General features: G+C 36.2%; 1 protein-coding gene across 2 annotated transcripts in view; it reads right to left on the bottom strand.

The window, feature by feature from the left end:
* Positions 1-20,977, bottom strand: part of LOC136827958 (phosphatidylserine synthase 2-like) — a 117,521-nt gene that overhangs the window by 45,819 nt on the left and 50,725 nt on the right. For both annotated transcript variants that reach the window (XM_067085521.1, XM_067085522.1), the window contains exons 3-4: positions 2,620-2,718; positions 346-496 (exon numbers count right to left, since the gene is read on the bottom strand). In XM_067085521.1, coding sequence (XP_066941622.1) covers positions 346-496; positions 2,620-2,718 — 250 coding nt within the window. The remainder of the gene's footprint in view (positions 1-345; positions 497-2,619; positions 2,719-20,977) is intronic.

Below are 20,977 nucleotides of genomic sequence, written 5' to 3'. Positions count from 1 at the left end.
ACTCTCTCGTTGGGACTTTTGACATTGGGAATCTTTATAGGGCAGGGTCCCGTGATTGTGACAATCTCACCCTTTACCATATCGACTCCATTTCTTGAGCTCGCTCTGGGGGTAGTAACCCCAGCTTTACATTTAGCTTTTTCTCTGGTATCTAGCAACGGAATTACCTAGAAATAAGTGCTGAATGGATTATTTCACCGGGTAACACGGGCCCCTCCCCAGAAACAGATTTTTCCTTTGTCAAAATCCTTTAATTAAAATAATGTACCTCAAAAAACCTTAATACTACATTCAATTTTTTTTTCATACAACATATGAAAGCTAAAGAGAAAATTATACTAGTACCTGATAGAGCATGAAGATCAGGCCAAGTTCATAAACAATAGAAATGATGAAAGTGAACCGCCAAATAGCTGGGTGGGGACGTTTAAAAGGGCCATCTGGAGTTACTGTCACACCCAATAATATGAAAACCAACACACTGGCAACAAGGCCTCTGAAAACATTACCAATAGTTAATTCGTATCTCAATTTTCATATTTACAGCTGGATACACTACTTTCTGAAAACAAGACAGAGTCCATATGAATTTTCTGGTCTCCAATGAAAGACTCATAAATTGAACTATCAAAAATCATTTTAAAATTGTATTCATAATTGTACCATTTATTTTGTCAACTTATCCACTCCTACCAATGGGAGATTTTTATGTCATAAAGATTCTCTTACAGTTATTTTTTGAGAGCAGCAAAAGATTACTTTTAATCATGACATGACCATAAACTTCTTCAGACCCAGTGCACTCCAACCTAGCCCATCCAATCCTCTTCTGACTGAATCAAGTGACTGGGCAAAAATTGACAACATCCTTTGACAGAATCAAGTGACTAGGCAAAAATCTGACAACATCCTTTGACAGAATCAAGTGACTAGGCAAAAAACTGACAACATCCTTTGACAGAATCAAGTGACTAGGCAAAAAACTGACAACATCCTTTGACAGAATCAAGTGACTAGGCAAAAAACTGACAACATCCTTTGACAGAATCAAGTGACTAGGCAAAAACTGACAACATCCTTTGACAGAATCAAGTGACTAGGCAAAAACTGACAACATCCTTTGACAGAATCAAGTGACTAGGCAAAAAACTGACAACATCCTTTGACAGAATCAAGTGACTAGACAAAAACTGACAACATCCTTTGACAGAATCAAGTGACTAGGCAAAAACTGACAACATCCTTTGACAGAATCAAGTGACTAGGCAAAAACTATCATTTGACTAAATCAAGTGACTGGGCAAAAACTGACATCCTTTGACTGAATCAAGTGACTGGGCAAAAACTGACATCCTTTGACTGAATCAAGTGACTGGGCAAAAACTGACAACATCCTTTGACTGAATCAAGTGACTGGCCAAAAACTGACAACATCCTTTGACTGAATCAAGTGACTGGGTAAAAACTGACAACATTCTTTGACTGAATCAAGTGACTGGGCAAAAACTGACAACATCCTTTGACAGAATCAAGTGACTAGGCAAAAACTGACAACATCATTTGACTAAATCAAGTGACTGGGCAAAAACTGACATCCTTTGACTGAATCAAGTGACTGGGCAAAAACTGACAACATCCTTTGACTGAATCAAGTGACCGGGCAAAAACTGACAACATCCTTTGACTGAATCAAGTGACTGGGCAAAAACTGACAACATCCTTTGACTGAATCAATTGACTGGGCAAAAACTGACATCCTTTGACTGAATCAAGTGACTGGGCAAAAACTGACATCCTTTGACTGAATCAAGTGACTGAGCAAAAACTGACATCCTTTGACTGAATCAAGTGACTGGGCAAAAATTGACATCCTTTGACTGAATCAAGTGAGTGGGCAAAAACTGACAACATCCTTTGACTGAATCAAGTGAGTTGGTAAAAACTGACAACATCCTTTGACTGAATCAAGTGAGTTGGTAAAAACTGACAACATCCTTTGACTGAATCAAGTGACTGGGCAAAAACTGACAACATCCTTGACTGAATCAAGTGACTGGGCAAAAACTGACAACATCCTTTGACAGAATCAAGTGACTAGGCAAAAACTGACAACATCATTTGACTAAATCAAGTGACTGGGCAAAAACTGACAACATCCTTTGACAGAATCAAGTGACTAGGTAAAAACTGACATCATCAATTGACTAAATCAGGTGACTGGGCAAAAACTGACAACATCATTTGACTAAATCAAGTGACTGGGCGGGCAAAAACTGACATCATTTGACTGAATCAAGTGACTGGGCAAAAACTGACAACATCCTTTGACTGAATCAAGTGACTGGGCAAAAACTGGCAACACTTAAAATGCAGCTACTATATACAAGATGACCACTGAAATAACTGATGAAAGGAATAACCATACAAATATTTACACCATGAACACTGTACTTGAACTCTTAATCATTAACTGGTACCTTTAAGCATTTAAATTACTTCCACAGAAAAATATTTTTTGTACTAATTATATTAGAAGAATAGGCTAAGTACTTATTTTGGATAAGAAGACTTTCTTCCACTGAATTTTCTTAAACTACATAAAATTATGTATCTTCTTACCGTTTTGTATTATCCACCATGTCTTCATCTGGAGGTGTAAGAGCTTCATACACAAGAAAACATATCATAAATACCATTGTTGTTAAAGTGTGTGCTCTCCTGCAATAAGAGAAAGAAAAATTATAAATTATACGTATTGTGGAGATTAGGTAGCTTACTGTACATTGTAAACAGGTAAGATACTAAAAGGTTAAAAAGAACATGGGAGACCAAGGGGAAAGTTAAACCCTATACCTAGGCTGAGATCCAGAGGATATGTAATTCATGACGATGAAAAACAGAATTCTGGAAAGTGTTTTTCTTTCTTTCTTTCTTTAAATCTTCAGCTGAAAACCCTTAAGGACAGAGTCAACAGACTTTAAACCAGAGGGGGCTCTAAAAAGAAATCAGATTACAAAGAACCAAGTTGCAGGAAAAGGTGATAAACAAAAAATTTGAATGAATTGAAAATGAAACCAATACACCTGAATTCAGGAGACATCAGTAGAAAGATGGAGGAAATTTGCTCCTTGCTTAAACATTTGGAGATCAGACAGTTCCATAATTGCACTTGGCAAACTATCGCCATTTTAGTTGTAGCCAAGATAAAAAAAAAAAAAAAAAAAACTCCTAGCAAACAGAGTAGTATTAAACCTGTTGCTACAAAACAACACACTGTTTCCAGCAGAAGCCTGCCTAGTGTTGAAAGCAAAAACAGCTACGTCAGTTATAGATGACTGCGGAGGATGTTTACCATTGCAGTAAAGTTTATTCAACAAGGATAATGATCTCACTTTACGTCTGTGCCAAAAGTTAACATTAACAGTTTGCAAAATGAACTTCACTGAGGATGTAACTCTATCTAGAGTTTGAGATGAGAGTCAGCATTAGAAGACCACACTGGAGAACAGTACTCCTAACAAGAAAGAAGAGTTAAAACACCTAAGATATAACAGTTTTATCACATAATATTCGAAAATACTGTATTTCTGTAATATATCAACATTTTGAGAAACAGAGGAAGCAATATTACATATATGCTTCTCAAAAGTAAATTTCTGATCAAAAGTTACACCTAAAATCTTAAGTGTGCCACTGACATTTTAAACCATACCATTTAAATGTAAATTAGGAGGCAGGGGCAAAAGTATTCTGGATCAACTAACAATCATACTTTGAGTTTTATAAGGATTAAAGTTCATGCACTAAAGCCTACTACACTCATGAACATGTGCCAGCTCTCTATTCAATGATCCTGCAACCACAGACCTATGGTGTGGAGATTAAACAAGCGCTAGATGAGTAGCATCACTAGCACATGCAATCAGTTTGCTTTCGGGGCCTTGCCACTTGTCACTAGTATACACAATAATAGCAAATGTTCAAGAATACTAACTTGATGAGCATATGAAATGACATTATTGTACTACAATTAGTATGTGCTTGTAGTTCTTACTTTTGGAAGAAATTTAAAAAGTTTGGTTGATAACTTGTTTCTACAACCTGTGACTGGATGGAAGCAGCATATTCACATTTCCTTGCAACCTTTGGTTGCCATACCATATACCCTCAGCATAACAGTAATTTGTACTATTGATTACCATTAGTTTCTTTTTATAATGAAGATTACAGAATTCAAAAAAAAATTGCCTGCTTACTATCTACATTAGAAACATTTATCAGCAAAGTTTCTCTAGAAACACTCTGAAACTATGGTGTCTACCTTCAAACATTTAGCAACCACCCAGTGGAAGCACACTGAAAATACAGCACATCTGGAAACCTTAAGTGACTACGCTATCCACTTGCAAACTTCTGACAACTACAATATTCTTATGAAAGTACTTTGAAACAATGACTGTACTATCTAGAGATGACTGGCAACTGCACCAACTTGCAAACCTTTCAAATGACTGCAATATCTTGAAACTTCTGGCAAATAAACCATCCACTTTCAAACAATATCAAACAATGACTGCACTATCTGGAAATTTCAGGTAACTAAATCATCCACTTGCAAACACTTTCAAACAAAGATGGTACTATGTGGAAACTTCTGGCAACTTATCCATCCAGTTGCAAATGCTTTGAAACAATGCCTGTACTATCTGGACACTTCAGGCAACTAAACCAACCACATACAAATGCTTTCAAACAATGATGACACTATTTGGAGGCTTCTGGCCTATCCACTTACAAACAATAATGCACCATCTGGAAATTACTGGCAACTAAACCACTTGCAGTTTCAAACAATGACTGCAATACTTGGGAACTTCTGGCAACCACACCATCCACTTGCAAACAATGATGCACTATCTGGAAATTTCCGCAAGTAAATCATCCACTTGCAAACAATGAAGCACTATCTGGAATTTCTGGTAATTAAACAAACTTATTGCAAGCTCATGGCAACAATAAAATTCACCTGGAAATGCCTGACATCTGCAATGTCCACGTGGAAACTTCTGCCAACTACAGCTCAAGAATCAAGTGGAAATAACCTCCTTGCTTGGAGTGAGAATAAACATTAAATAATGGTAGGCAGAACAACCATGGCAGTGCATTAATTTGCAAGACAAAAAGGGTACTATTTTATGCTGTGCAAGTGGTGGGGTTCACGAATGACGAAACCTGTTTTATCTGACCCATACAAGAAACTTGATATATGCCTGACTGCCTACTGGGAAATTCTTTATCACTTACACAATATGTATTTTACTCTTAGAGAGGATGGGTTTAGAAGGTGTTATCCATGCACTTCTCTGCCCTGGCTGCAGCCAACCAAAGTCAACTAACCACTATATACTTAAGTCCGCTCATTCACCATAATATGCCTAAATCATTCTGCTTTGCTCATGAATCAAATGTCTTGGATCTTTCCTAGATAGTGACCCCCAAGGGTTTTAACCCGGCATGTATCTGCCTTTGTGGCATGTTTAGCACAAGCCAGTTGGGGATTACTGTAAGAACAAACAAAGGACTGTAAATATCATAAAGATAATGGCCCCAAAGAAATATTAGTCGTAAATAACAACCCAAGAAAATCCTTGGGGTCGCTATCTAGGAAAGCTCCAACGTCTCTCTAACTGGTGAAGCCAGAGCCTTAGTTGCTGCACTTTGAGGACACATTTCAATGTTTGTCGTTACACACAAACACATATCCATGTGGAATAATCCCACAGAATCAAAAACTTAACTCATCAGATTTTCAAATGGTGAAGTTCCTTTAATTATGTGCAAATCAGGAAAGCTGTCCTGTGAGAGCTAGAGTCAACTGCAGATGGAAATAGCAATTAAAATTATATTGTAATAGCTAAAGGAGCCCATAAGTAAAGGAAATATAGGCAAAGAAATAAAGTGCTTTATTTAAGAGAGAGAGAGAGAGAGAGAGAGAGAGAGAGAGAGAGAGAGAGAGAGAGAGACTAAAAATAACAAAGCAAGGTCCCCTGGGCAGCTACAATGATTCTAATCTCACTAAACCAAATGAACTTAAAATCTACAGCAAAACGAGAGAGAGAGAGAGAGAGAGAGAGAGAGAGAGAGAGAGAGAGAGAGAGAGAGAGAGAGAGAGAGGTAGGGAGGAGAGAGGAGCGGGAACACGGAAATAGCATGGGAGAGGGGCTGGGGAATTCTATCAAGGAGAGTGGGGAGGGGGAGGGGGTAGATAAAATATTCCCCGCATGGCACATAGTACTACATGCTAGTGTGTCAGTGTCGCAATGCTGCGTTCTCAGCGACGAAAAACGGCCAGAGTGACTACTACAGCAAACAGGGAATATTGATGAGACCGCACACATACATTCATGTACACTGTACAGCACAGTGTCACGAGACAGGGGACAATTTTCTAGGCTACTCCTAGTCTCAGCTTACAGGTCAATATTCTGGCGTTGTGACACTTGTCTGCACAGGCAGTCAGTACAGTATAAGGAGATATGCTAAAAATACACTTCATTTTATTTTATACATATAATCTAGAAAATTTTCTCGTGTTTCGTCATTTTTTAAATAATTTTGTTTTAACCTAAGGGTTGTCATGGTTACGTCCCATAAAACAACCTAAACTTTTCACCAGGAATTTTGATGTTCTTTATTATAAAGCAGAGAACAATATCTGCAAAGTGAAAACATATACTCGCTCTCATACTTCGAAGTACCAGCAATGATGGTAAAGTAAAGTTGTTTACGCCAAGTAAACTGTACACCAAACGGGGGAGCTCTTTAACTCAATAATTATAAACCTAAAAAACAGGTTCAATCGTCTTTAAAGATTCAGTATTATGAATTCAAAATCAAGGAGGCAGATCTTTAAATGCCGAGAGAGATACCTCGTAAGAAAACGACAAAAGCAAAAGCAGCATAATCAGTACTGATCAGAAGATCGCCGACGTAAGGCTTCGTTACATCGGTTCGCCTTGACGTGAATGTGTCTAGCGTATCAGTAAAATGCGTGGAGCCGGATAGGAAGGGTCACAGAATATTGCCAGAGATTTCCCTAACAAATAGGGAAAAATCCCTAGATGAAATCAATCGTTCCTGCTAAAACAGCAACACCACCAGATTTCCCTAGCGATGAAGGGGAAACTCCCTTGATAACCAAATTTCCCGAATGTTTTACATATTTCACGCTTAACCCTTTCTTTAAGAGTTACAAAGTAGTATATACCTGTATACTCTCGTGACACTGAAATGTTTGATAAAAATAGTTAAGTTCAAATACAAAGATTTGCCATACAAGTAAGACAAAGCACAATTTCCGTGTAAATTCCCCCAAAATGTTGGAGCTCCTTAGATTTTATTCCGCCATAATCCGGATCTGTCAATACGAATACTTTTTCGGGAACCGTTCACAACGAAATTTCAAATAAAATTCCTCTGCATAATATTCCTTTGACAGCATCTCTCTCTCTCTCTCTCTCTCTCTCTCTCTCTCTCTCTCTCTCTCTCTCTCTCTCTCTCTCTCTCCCCTTACACGTATGCCAACGAGGATATTGCAACAACAGAGTGCAAGACCTTTGGCCTATACTTAGTCTAAAGCATTTTCAAGCAGCCTAAATGCAATGGAACAAAAGACTGCAAAGACGACTGGGTTTTGCAGACATTAAGACGGAAGGGAGCAGTAACCACTTTATTGCATACTAGGGTCATGACATCTGATGTGTATGACTCAGGTTCCAATAACATCAACGCTATTAACAAGGATTATTGGGATTCATTGGCGACTCTTTTAGATCTCCTTCACACATCCTGTGTGCAATTGGGTCAAGATTATATAGATCCTGGCTTCAATTACTATCACTTTCCTTTGTCAGTTGTATTTATGCATATTGCAGACTTCTGAAAACAATATTTTTACATCTTATAATACTGTGGAACCAAGCAACCCTATGTGATTTTGTACTTAGTAAGTCCATTTGAAACTATTCTTGTGTCCAGTTTTAACTGAATATATTTATGCTGCTTTATTCTAAAGTTTAATTCCTTACTTGTGTGATCAAAATACTTTGAATATTTACTACAACAAAGCTGAGAAGACATTTTTTAGATGACAGGAAGAGAGAATTGCCTAATAGAACCTTCTGTTTGACTTGTTTCATCAGCTTTCAATCAACAATATTAATTTAAATGTAATATTTTCACGTAACACTAAACAAACAAATATCATCAAAACTGGTGATTACAAAACTGTCCTCACCAGAGTAGCAACATTGTTTATAAAATCCCATGCATATCCTGGTATTCAAGTAAGGCATTACATGTCAGAATAAATCATAATGAATAGTCAGTTAAAACTGGCTGAATGAATAATGATCTTTTTGTAGGTCTAAGTGTAAAATTACAGAACTGATTGGTCCAATGAGAGTATAATAAAAGCAAGATGTAAAAATATTGTACCCAAAAATCTCTATACACTCAGGTCTATACACTCGTGACACCATTTTGCTCAAGAATCTCAGGAATGCTGGTTAATGTAATGCCCCTGCCTCGCCTTGTTTCATCCAATTACCTGAGTTAATCTTCGACAGCTGATCCTTACCTGAGTATGCATTAAAATGTTTATATAAATCCTTCATTTTAATTACCATTTGTTAAAGAGTTTTTCTTTATGTTTTTTGTTCCCTTGTATGTAATTTGCTTGAAAATGTCCCCCCCCCACTTTGTTTCACGTTCCACGTGGTCGTAAATTCTGTTTATGTTTCACATCACGTTATTACCGTGAAAAAAGTTATACACGATTTTCCTTTTTATTTGGTCTTCCATTAAGCTTCAACTCGAAGGAAACACTATATCTAACACTACTTAAATTATTTCAAAAACACACAAATATATATATATATATATATATATATATATATATATATATATATATATATATATATATATATATATATATATATATATATAAAGTGAACGTTTGTATATTAGTTTGGATTCTGCAGAAATCCGAACTGCTAGACAGACCCAAATAAAATTTTGCACACGGCCTCTATGTCACCCTAAAAAGGCTTACAACTCAAAACCAAACCCCTACCCCGAGACAGACATGCAAACACAGACAAAACAAATGAAATTTTCGTTTTTACGTCACCTTTTCTTTCAGTTTTCTGGGTTAATTCTATTTTTTCACCTGGCGCTCCAGCTTTTTTCCAGGTGCTGTCAGACGTATAATTTCATTAAACTCCTCTAACTGCAAACCCTATAATCAGTTCAGTATATCCAAAAATTCAATAGGTGTGTTTGGCTGTATTAGAATTACTTTCACTCGGTCATAAAGCAAAGTAATTCAAAATACAACTTCTATCACCACACCAGTCAGACCTTACAATTCTCGACACGGAAAAAAGTAGGGGGGGAGGGGAGGAAATAGGGAAGAAGGAGGGGGAAATGGGAAAGAAGTGAGTAGAGGAGGGGGAATGGAGAGAGGGAGGGGAGGGGAGGTGGAGGGGGGGGGAAGAGGAAGGGATAGGGGGTGGAAAAAAGAAGGGAAGAGGGAAGGGGAAGGGGAAGGAACTGGAAGTGGGGGGAGGGGGAAGAGGAAGGAATAGGGGTGGGAAAAAGAAGGGAAGAGGGAAGGGGAAGGGAACTGGAAGTGGGAGGGGAGGGAGGGTGAGGGGAAGACAAAACCTAGATGGAAGGTTGTCAGCTTGACCAACAGCTTCAGAATATCCATAAATTATTAAGACACAGTGTCTGTTGTCTATATAAATACTAAATTATAACGATGGTAATTTTAGACATCGTAAAAAGAGCTGCAACTGTTTTCAGTCTCCTGAGCGTGTTAACGAACACGTTTCATTTTCCTTTGGTGTTTCTGCGGGAAAGTGTAGGCCGAAGTCTGAACGGTCTAATATAGAAATTGTCGATATATGGTGATATTTCAGTGGATTAAGTACTTGGATATGATGATGGTAATACCTCAAGGCACTTCTTTGTATTTTATTGGCAATGTATAAGTAAGATACGTCTGGCTTAAGATGAACACTGAAAAAAATGTGCTAAGTTCTTCCCGAGTAATTTTGTAATGAAGAGGTAGATCTGTCACAGAATCATTTGGTATACTAATACGCATGCGCGATGGTGATGAATTAGTTCTTGATTTCCAAGGTTATGCCCGTAACTACCAATTTTTTTTCGTAATTAAGTTCTTAGATATGATGATGCTAATACCACAAGGTACTTAAGAATTTGTATTTTATTGGCAGGGTACGATTAAGATACGCTTGGCTTTACATGAACACTAGAAAAATTTTGGTAATTTCGACGCGAGTAGTTTTTTAATGAGGAGATTAAGCCTGTCACAAATACATTTGGTCTGTTACTACTTTTTTTCCGTGGCAAAAATTGTAAGGTCTCACTGGTGTGGTGGTAGAAGTTGTGTTCTGAATTGCTTTGTTTTATAACTGAAAGAAAGTAATTCTAATGCAGTTAAACACACCTGTTTAATTTTTTGGATATACTAGACTGATTATAGGGTCTGCAGTGGGAGGAGTTTAATGAAATCATATGTCTGACACACCTGGAAAAAAGGTGGAGTGTCAGCTGAAAAAAGAGAATTAACCCAGAAAGCTGAAGGAAAAGGTGACGTAAAAACGAAAATTTCATTTGCTTTGTCTGTGTTTGTATGTCTGTCACAGGGTAGGGGTTTGATTTTGAGTTATAAACCTTTCTGGGGTGACTACGAGGCCTTGTGCAAAATATTGTCAGGATCTGTCTAGCAGCTCGGATTTCTATAGAATCCAAACTAATATACAAACATTCATTTTATATCTATAGACTAGCTGACCAACCCAGTGCTACCCGGAAGAACACTAAATAACAGCCTATGGATAGGACCGTTAAAACTCTGAATAACAGTCTATGGGTTGTGGGAGGGAAGAGGGAAGATTATTATTATTATTATTATTAAAACAGTTTAACCAGGCCACTGAGCTGATTAACAGCTCTCATAGGGCGGGCCCAAAGGATTGAAATGCAATGGTGTACCAGGTCTAAGCCACTGGGACTAAATGATGAATGAATAATGAAATTTTAAAAATATGCAGACAGGCATATGCTTTCACACTAGAACACATTAAATATATTTACTCAAGTTTCATCTGTACAATTAAAAAAATGAATAAAACTGAGTAATGATAACATTCTGAATAACTTAGGATTTTTTAAATTCGCTTTTTTTTATATTAGTTGCCCCGTGGGATTTTGTATTTTCATAAATTACTTTTTATACTTTATCAGTTAATTTACATTTCATGAATATTAAAATTGAGTCAATTGAAAACATTGCAGGCTCTGATAAAACTTCACCAATCGATCCATTTCCAAATGTTGATAACAGATGTTGGTTATATTTTGGGCATTCGCATAACACATTTAACTGTTATTATCACTTTGCATTCTGAGCATTAGGGAGCTGGTTCATGTGGGCTGCTCATTAAGTGTCCACGTGTCAGAGTGGTATGGCCTATTTGGAGACGTGTTAGAATTACTTGCGCATGTCTCTCTCTTTGGTATGATGAACTCCATTTTTTAACCCCAGGTTTTATTTGCTTCAGTTTATTATTTTCAGGTTCTTCATTCCATTTATTTTGCCATTTGTCTGCAATGCCTACTTGTATGTGTGTTGCATAATCGTTAACTGGGATACTTACATTACATCGTGTCATATGGGCTGCTTTCTCAGCCTCTTCATTCCCCTTACTCCCTATATGGGCAGGGATCCAACAAATTTCTATAGTTTTCCCATTATTATATAACTTAAGGAATAATAACTTTATTTGTTGTACAATGTTATGTTTTGGTTTGTAACTCTGAATGGCTTCACGCTTCTAAAGTCGCTAAAAATTACAAAATTATTACACGAGATTATTTTCTTTCATGATTTTCATGACCGAGGCTATTGCGAATAACTCATCTGTAAATACCGAGGCATTATCAGGTAGAGAGAACTGATAAATTTTGTCTTGGGACACTGCAGCATATCCCACTCCGTACTCTGATTTAGATCCGTCTGTGTATACTGTGTAATGTGGACCTTTCGGCTTATATGCTCTATTGCATGTTGTCTATGGTGTTCTGGGGTATATGAGTAACTTTTTGATAAATACTTCGTGTGTGCAAATTCTTATTTTATTCATAGCCCAAGGAGGAGATAATTTTACTATTGAAGGCAATTGCACATTTATACTCAACAACTCGTACAGTCTTCTAGCTCTGACAGGGAAAGGTGGTGAGTGATTGTTTATAAACACATCTCTTAATTCAAATAATTTTTTTTGTTGGAGAATCACTTGTCTGAATTCTCAAGGCACTCTTCATTGTTACAAACTCTCTTTGGAGAGACAGTGGTAGTTCACCACATTCAACTTGTAAAGATGAGGTTGGTGATGATTTAAAGGGTCCTGAACATATTCTAAGGCCTTCGTTATGAACTGGATCCAATGTTTTCAGCGTTGCGCCTGATGCTGAACCATGTATTTCGCTTCATAGTCAATAATAGACAGCACTGTTGCTTTATACAGTACAGTAAGGCTCCCAAAGTAGTGTTTTATAGTTTTTTTAATTAGATTTAATGCTCTTTTACATTTTGATTTCATTTATATTAAGTGAGCTTTCCAATTTAGGTGGTTATCAAATACTAATCCCAAAAATTTTGCTGTTTGGCCAATTGGTATGGAATGATTTCTGATTTTTACATCTGTTTCTTCACCTTTCTTCCACTTTTTTATTTTAATAAAACACGACTGCTTGAGTCTTAAGTATGGACAATTTAAAGCCTACAGATGAGGTCCATTTTTTATTATAGTTTTATTAATGATTCGCTCTGCATGTTTTAAGCGAGATGTTGAATAATATTTTGCAAAATCATCCATATAGAGGTTACTTTTTATTCCAACAGGGAGAAAATTACTGATATAGTTTATTGCTAGAGTAAACAGTGTGCCACTAAAGACGCTTCCTTGTGGAACACCATTTTCAAGTGGAAATGTAATTGACAATTCATCATCAATTCTCACTTGAAAAGTGCAATTTGCCTGAAAGTTTTGGATAAACCTGGGTAAATGTCCACGAATGCTGTTTTTATGTAACGTTTTTTGCATATCTCCATGTAGTATCATATGCCTTTCCGTCAAAAAAGACGGCCATAGTAATTTGTTTTCGTTCAAATCCTCTTCGTATGTAGTCTTCTAAGTTAGACAGAGAATCCAATGTGGATCTGCTACACTGTGACCCAAATTGAGTGGGAGTCAAAATTTTTTTTTCTCAAATGTGCCATGTTAGTCGAGCATTTACCATTTTCTCTAGTAATTTAAATAAACAACTTGTTAAAGAAATTGGTCTGTAATTGTCTACATTAATGGGATCCTTTCCAGCTTTGGGGATAGGAATAATTATAGCTTTACGCCATTCATCTGGAAATAATTTTCGAAGCCATAAGTGATTATAAAATTGTAATAAGTACGACTTTGCCAAAGGTGCTAAGTGGCAGATCATTTCAAAACAAATATTGTCACTTCCAGGGACATATTTATCGCTTTTCAGGAGAGCAAATTCCATCTCTTCCTTATTAAATTTTCTATTATAATATATATCTTCTATGGTTTAAAAATTTATTGTTATTAATTCTATATTTTTCTTTGTGCGGAAGTGTTCATCTAAATTATTATCACTACTTACATATGCTAGGTTTTCTCCTATTGCATTACTTATTTCTTTCGGATCAAGTATTCTTTTCCCATCTTTTATTATAGCATGTCTAGGTGGTTTAACATGGGTGCCATTTATTTTCCTGAATTTTTTCCCATATTTTTTGTATGACTGATTATGAAATTTTTTGTATGGGAGCACAGTATTATTGGAGAGATCTGATATATATTTCCTCCATGGAATGATTCTTTCTTGAATTACTTCTTTTTTTTAATTTTGCAGATAATCTGTTATAGAGAGGTTTAATGTATCAATTTCTAGCAATAATATAGTCATTTTTTGTAAAGTTCCTTCTAATATCGGCAATGTTTTATTTATTTTGTAGATTTTTTTTAATTATCTAGTCGTCTCCCTATTGAGTGTTTTATTTCTATTAATTCTGTTAGCTTATCAGACCACCATGGAACTTTATGATTTGTTGGATGAGTTTTTGACTTTGATATTGCTTTACCAGCAACATTTATAATGACATCAACAAGAAATTTATTAGTTTCATTATGATCATTTAAATATTCAAATGTTGGGATATTCTTAGTGTGCATTTCATATCGCTCCCAATCAGCTTTGTAAATGTTATACCGAGTGACATGGGTTGCAGGATCGCTTTGTAATAATGAAATTAATATTGGGAAATGATCACCGGTGTGCAAGAAGTCATCAACTGTATTCCAATCTAATCTGTCTACTATATTTGAGGTACACAGAGTTAAGTCTACTGAGGAAAATGTTCCAGGTGTTTTTGAAAAATATGTGTTGACTCCGTCGTCATTTAAACAGCACGTCATTTGAATCCATAAATTCTTCTACTTTACTTCCTGCTCTACTTGAGTTTGAACAATTATAGTTCCATATTGGGTTGTGGGCATTAAAATCGCCTACTATTAGTGTAGGTTCCTTGGCACTGTTAAATAATTCTTTGAGTTTGTCAATGTCGTAATTTTTATTAGGCTGGTTGTATAAATGATAAATTACATAACTATCGTTTTTATTCGGATTTTAATACCTAATATTTGCTTATAAATTACATAACTATCGTTTTTTATTCGGATTTTAATACCTGATATTTGCAAGTCGGTAATGTTTAATGGCACGCTGTCGTACACTACTTTGTTATGTACATATATGGCTGTACCTAAATTTCCTTCTTCCTCTCTAGATGTAGGTGCTAGGGTGTATTTACCTATTGTTGATATTGTTTTGTTGACACGTTGTAAACATAATATCACTGGTTCATATTCTTTCAGTAGTCGTTGCATTTCTCCTAGGTGTAATCCGGTCTGTAGACCATTTACGTTCCACTGTATAATATAGATACTGAAAATACTATCTTATATTGGTCGAGTTTTGCTTTCTTGTATTTTTATTATTATCAACTTGGATTTTTTCTAATAATTACTCACGACATTCACTCGTTTTCCTTTATATCAAGTGCTCAATGCACATACAACCTTTTTCAATTTTTCATGGGTGCTCAAAACAGTTGTTGCTTTTTTTTCCATACTTCATAAAATTTCTTATACTGCTTGTTAAACCATGTTTTATTATGTTTTTGTTATTACTGCATAATTCAATGAACCAATCATTACATCCAGGTGTATTATCATGTATATTTCTTTTTTCATTTGTTCTTGTACTAATTACCATCTCATTTGTACCTGTTTCTTTATTGTTTACCATTTTAGTTTTTATTTCTAAAGCATAAATTTCTTCTTGAGATTTACTTTTCTATGCTCCGTTACTTCTATCTGTTTGCGTTTTTGTTTCATTATTAGTTCTTGTTAATGAAGAATATGTATATTTCTTAGACGGATCTTGAATTCTTCTCGCTTTTAATTCTAATTTAGCTTCTTTAATAGACATCCCAGTTCTTTCTTGTAAAATTTTTAATTCTAGATTGTAAATATGGTACATACATTCTTTGGACCTTGCATGATGGTCTTGCCCACAGTTTATAGACTTTGGCTCACTGCACTTCCACTGTGTGGCATGTTCTTCAGATCCACAATACACGCACACACACAGGTTCATTTCTACAACATTTCTTTGCATGCCCATATTTACTACAATTTTGACACTGTAGTGGCTTTGGGATATATGGTCTTATTTTCTTATTATTTTTATTTTTTGAGGTACATCTTGACCCTTGCGATTTTTTATATTTTCTTATTTCTTTGCTTACCCGGTATATTATATACTTCACAATCTTGGACTCTGGGATATCTTTTTTTTTTAAGAGAGTCCAAGAGAATATTCTTTTCAATTGGTTCGTCACTGTTCTCAGGAAGCACAATAGTGCCCTGAATGCTATTCACAGTGTCATGTTTTTTTTTTTTTTTTTTTACGTTCATATTATCTATTCTCATTATAGACAGTTCCCAGACTGGCCCTTTGTTGTGGCTTCTATAAGCCACGTCTTTTCTCTTATCTGTCTGAACGACATTTCTGCTGGCGAATGTCTGTTTAATAGGTAATTTTTAATTTTAGGGCTAAAATTTTCCATTCTGTTCCTAAGGTTTGAAACCTTGACCAACTTCCACTCCCAAAGAGGGGGTCGAAGTGTGTCAAGGTTGGGTCAAGATGATATTTACTTCTTTTGGGGGTAGAAGTATATAGTAGTTCTGCGATTACCCTTTTGGGTTTGTTCTGTACTGAAATATAAGGTTCTATTGTGATCACCCTACGGTTCTTTTTAGATTTTTCTAAAAGTTTGACAGAGGAGGTTCCAGTGGTCGTCAACTGTGCCGTTGGTACCATTAAAGGGTCCAGGGGTACTTGAATCTTTATTTTCAATTATCATAAAGATTTGAAAGGGAGAGGGAGAAAAAATTTAACCTTGAAAACCTTAAAAAGATATCATCAACTTTTCATGGAGTTTATTCTTCTACCAATGGCACAAGTGGGAACCGACTCCCAAATGTCCTTGTCTCTACCATACCCCACAGGGGATGGCACACAATGATTAGAGTGGCCCAAGTGTAAGCCAAACCCACTTGCTAAGACTAAGAGTATTACAGGACTACAATCATCCCCACCCCTAATCATGTTATGGACAAACCGGATAGAATGCCGAGTCCTATCCCCAGAACCAGACACCCCCAGAATCCGTGGTCCAGCCCTAAAGAATAGTTCTTCCTTTTAGTTATCAATCTGATAACTCTCAGGTCCGAACATTATTGGGCAGTTGATGGTCCTACCACAGTTCCCACTATTTAGCTTTGGATATAAATCCAATCCCAGCTATGATACCTTTTCCTATTTATCAATTCCAATAAATTTTAGCAAAGGTGGAAAATTTCACAAAATAAGCCCAAATAAATATATAATATATGAGACTCTTGGACTCACACCATGGAACAAATTCCAGGGGTTCAAGGGGCCCCTCACCAGGTCGAGGTGGTCCCATATTAAGGGGGGGTAAGGGGAAGGGAAGGGGGAAGGGGAAGGGGAGGGGGAAGGGGAAAAAGATAGGGAAGGAGGTAAAAAGGGAGGGGAGGTAGGGGAAGGTGGAGGGGGGATGGGAGGGTGAATGGGTGGTGAGGGAAGGGAGGAGGAAGGGATGGGTGTAGGGGAGGGAGGGGGGAGGGGAAGGGAGGGTTAAAAGAAGATAAAGAGGGAGGAAGTTACATTCCCCTGTTAGAAAAGAACAAACGACATCACTGAACAAAGACAATAAATAAAAAAATCTTATACTTCTACGATATGTGCTCAGGTGTCTGTGTGTGTGCGTTGCCGGGGGGGGGAAGAAGGTCTGTCTCCCTTTCAACAGTGGAAGGACCTTTTATCTATTATGTGAATTCACTGAACAACAAACCTCAGGGTACTTAACAATAAGTATTTTACTGGCAATGTATAATTAAGATACGTTTGGCTTAAGATGAACACTGAAAAATATGCGGGAATTTCGTCGCGCGTAATTCTTTAATGAGTGGGTAGATCTGTCACAGAAGCATCTGGTCTACTAATACACATGTGCAGATGATGAATTAGCTCTTGCTCTCCAAAGTTGTGCCCATAACCAAGAATTTTGTTTTCATGGATTACGTACTTAGATAGGATGATGGTAACACCACAAGATACTTATGAATTTGTATTTTATTGGCAGGGTATGATTGAGATACGTTGGTTTAAGATGAACACCGAAAAGAATGTGGTAATTTCGACGCGAGTAGTTTTCTAACGAGGGGGTAAACCTGTCACAGAAACATTTGATTTGTTACTACTTTTTTCCATGGCGAGAATTGTAAGGGCTGACTGGTGTGGTGGTAGAAGTTATATTTTGAATTACATTGGTTTATGATTGAATGAAAGTAATTCTAATATAGTCAAACACACCTGTTTAATTTTTTGGATGTACTAAACTCATTATAAGTTTTGCAGTGAGAAGAGTTTAATGAGTGATGTATGGCAACGATTCCTTTTCCATAGCAGTGGAAGGACAGTTGGAACTTCGTCTGGTTCCTACAGTTTTGTGCCCTGTAGATTTTCAATGTTGATTTTATCGAGGTAATAAACAATCATATTAATAATTCTCAAAAATTATGATCAAAATTCACATAAATTCTGATAAAAAACTTATGTTACGAGGGATTTGGATTTACTGTTGTAGGTTAATTACATGTCTGACAGAGCCTGGAACAAAAGGTGGAGCGTCAGGTGAAAAATGAGAATTAACCATACAGCACTGAAGGAAAAGTGTATGTCTGTCACGGAGTAGGGGTTTGATTTTGAGTTATAAACCTTTCTGGGGTGACGGAGTAGGGGTTTGATTTTGAGTTATAAACCTTTCTGGGGTGACGGAGTAGGGGTTTGATTTTGAGTTATGCCTTGTGCAAAATTTGGTCTGGGTCTGTCAAGCGGTTCAGATTTCTATAGAATCCAAACAAACATACAAACATTCACTTTATATATATGTATATTATATATACATATATATATATATATATATATATTATATATATATATTATATATATATATATATATATATATACATATTATACATACATTATATATGTATATATATAATATATACAACAACAAGCAGGAGTGCAAAGAAGACGACAGTCAACAAAACAGTTGCATATTTATTGTAAGAAACGTTTCGTGTTACCTACACATCATCGGTCTGTCAAATTGAAAAATACATATTAATTCTCTTAATTCAAAATAAAAGCTAAATTAAAAACAGCAGTTACATTCTTTAAAATTACAAAATATAAAAAAGTAAAAAGAAAGCAAAAAAAATTTTTTTAAGTCTACCTGATCAAAAAAAGGGGAAAGACGAAGTGAGACCACAAGCTCACGCATGTCCAGAGTACACTTAGGCCAAGTGCAAAGGAGAAGAAGATACGGAGTTTAGAAGATGTGCATGACGTTTAATTTACCATTGAGCAGGAGACTGAGAATACACTGGCTTTTTTAGACGTAAAAATCACCCCCTTTGACCATAATTTTAGCACATCAGTTTTTAGAAAAAGTACTTATACAGGCCTTGGATGTAGCTTTTATAGTTCATGTTACTTTTCTTTTAAAATTAATGCCATAACGCCCCTAGTTTTTAGAGCTCTTCATTATACATCTAGCTGGGTAAATCTCCATTCCGAAATTGAATTTTTACTGGAATTTTTACAGGAATATTTCAAAAGACTTTTATAAAATTCAAGATTTTATCCAAAAGACCTTTTTATAACATAGTTAACAAGACGCACTCTGACTTTCTTAGATCCAAAGTTAAACAAATCATCGAAAAAGAGTTTGGATTTCTAAAACAGAATTTAATACCTATGAAACCAATAAAGATTGGCGGTTTTTTTTAATTATAAGGACAAGCTACAGACCTTAAATAAGTCCAATATTATTTACAAATTTGAATGCCCAAGAAGTCTTGGTAGTTATGTTGGCTCATCAAAGAGAATGTTGCAGGTCCGTTATTACAGCCACTTAAGTTTGAGCTACAGAACTGGCTCACGAATTACTAACCCCGAAGTTTCTAGTATTAGAAATCATGCCGTTAAATGCAAGGTTAATATTGATAAAAAACATTTTTCCATCCTGGGAACTACCAAACAATCGGCTTACTTAACGACCCTTGAGTCTTTGTTTATTAAACGTTGTGCACCTCTTCCAAACTCCAACGTGTCTTCTTCTCCTTTGCACTTGGCCTAAGTGTACTCTGGGCATGCGTGAGATTGTGGTCTCACTTCATCTTTCCCTTTCTTTTGATCAGGTAGACTTAAAAAAAAAAAAAAAATTTTTTTGCTTTCTTTTTACTTTTTTAATATTTTGTAATTTTAAAGAATGTAACTGCTGCTTTTAATTTAGCTTTTATTTTGAATTACGAGAATTAATAGGTATTTTTCAATTTTACAGACCGATGATGTGTTGAAGTAACACGAAACGTTTCTTACAACAAATATGCAACACATATATATATTGCCAGAAGTCTTTATTAATATTTCTCACTTCGCCATGTTTTCCTTTTGAGAAGCCACAGTCCAAGTCCAAGGAGATGATCCTTCTGCTACTTGTTTTTCAAGCTTGAATCTGACAACAAATTCATCAAGGTCCAAGGTACCCTTCCATTGTACTCCTCCTACACCTCGCCAAAGCATCACTCTAAATTAATCTTGATGATCTGCTGGCCGAAGATCTTTATTCCAGATAACGCCTTGTTCTTGGGAGATGCACAAACTGCCAGATAACGCCATTCGCCCACCAGTAAACTTCTCATCTAACGTGCCTGAGGCACTGAAATCCAGCATTTTGGAGCCGGTCATATAAAGGCCAGGACTGAGGAAAAGCGAGAGAGACTCAGACAAACCACACTCCCCAAATCCCTTTGTTCTGACTGGGAGCCGCCTTATCCAAGAATCCCTCTGAGTATCCATTGAGAAGTCCACTTGATAAAGGCTCCTTTGATGTTGATTCACACAATCTCCACTCAGAATATAAGGTAAAGTCTGGTTAGAACGTTCTTTGGTCCATTCTTTTGCTCTTATTCTCATTTCCATTCCTTTCTTTTCCATGTGGTACGACCTGTTGATTCATTGTCAATATCAATCACAGTGTTAATTAGTAAATTGCCTGATTCTAAATTGATGTCACCCTCTTTAAGCCTTCAGCAATTTCCCTTTGTGCAGTTGAGATTGCTTTAATTTATTGAGTATTAATGTG

This window comes from Macrobrachium rosenbergii, chromosome 42, assembly GCF_040412425.1.
Source record: "Macrobrachium rosenbergii isolate ZJJX-2024 chromosome 42, ASM4041242v1, whole genome shotgun sequence".
NCBI lineage: Eukaryota > Metazoa > Arthropoda > Malacostraca > Decapoda > Palaemonidae > Macrobrachium > Macrobrachium rosenbergii.
Note: the sequence above shows the minus strand (reverse complement) of the source record. Positions and strands in the feature narration are given on the sequence as shown.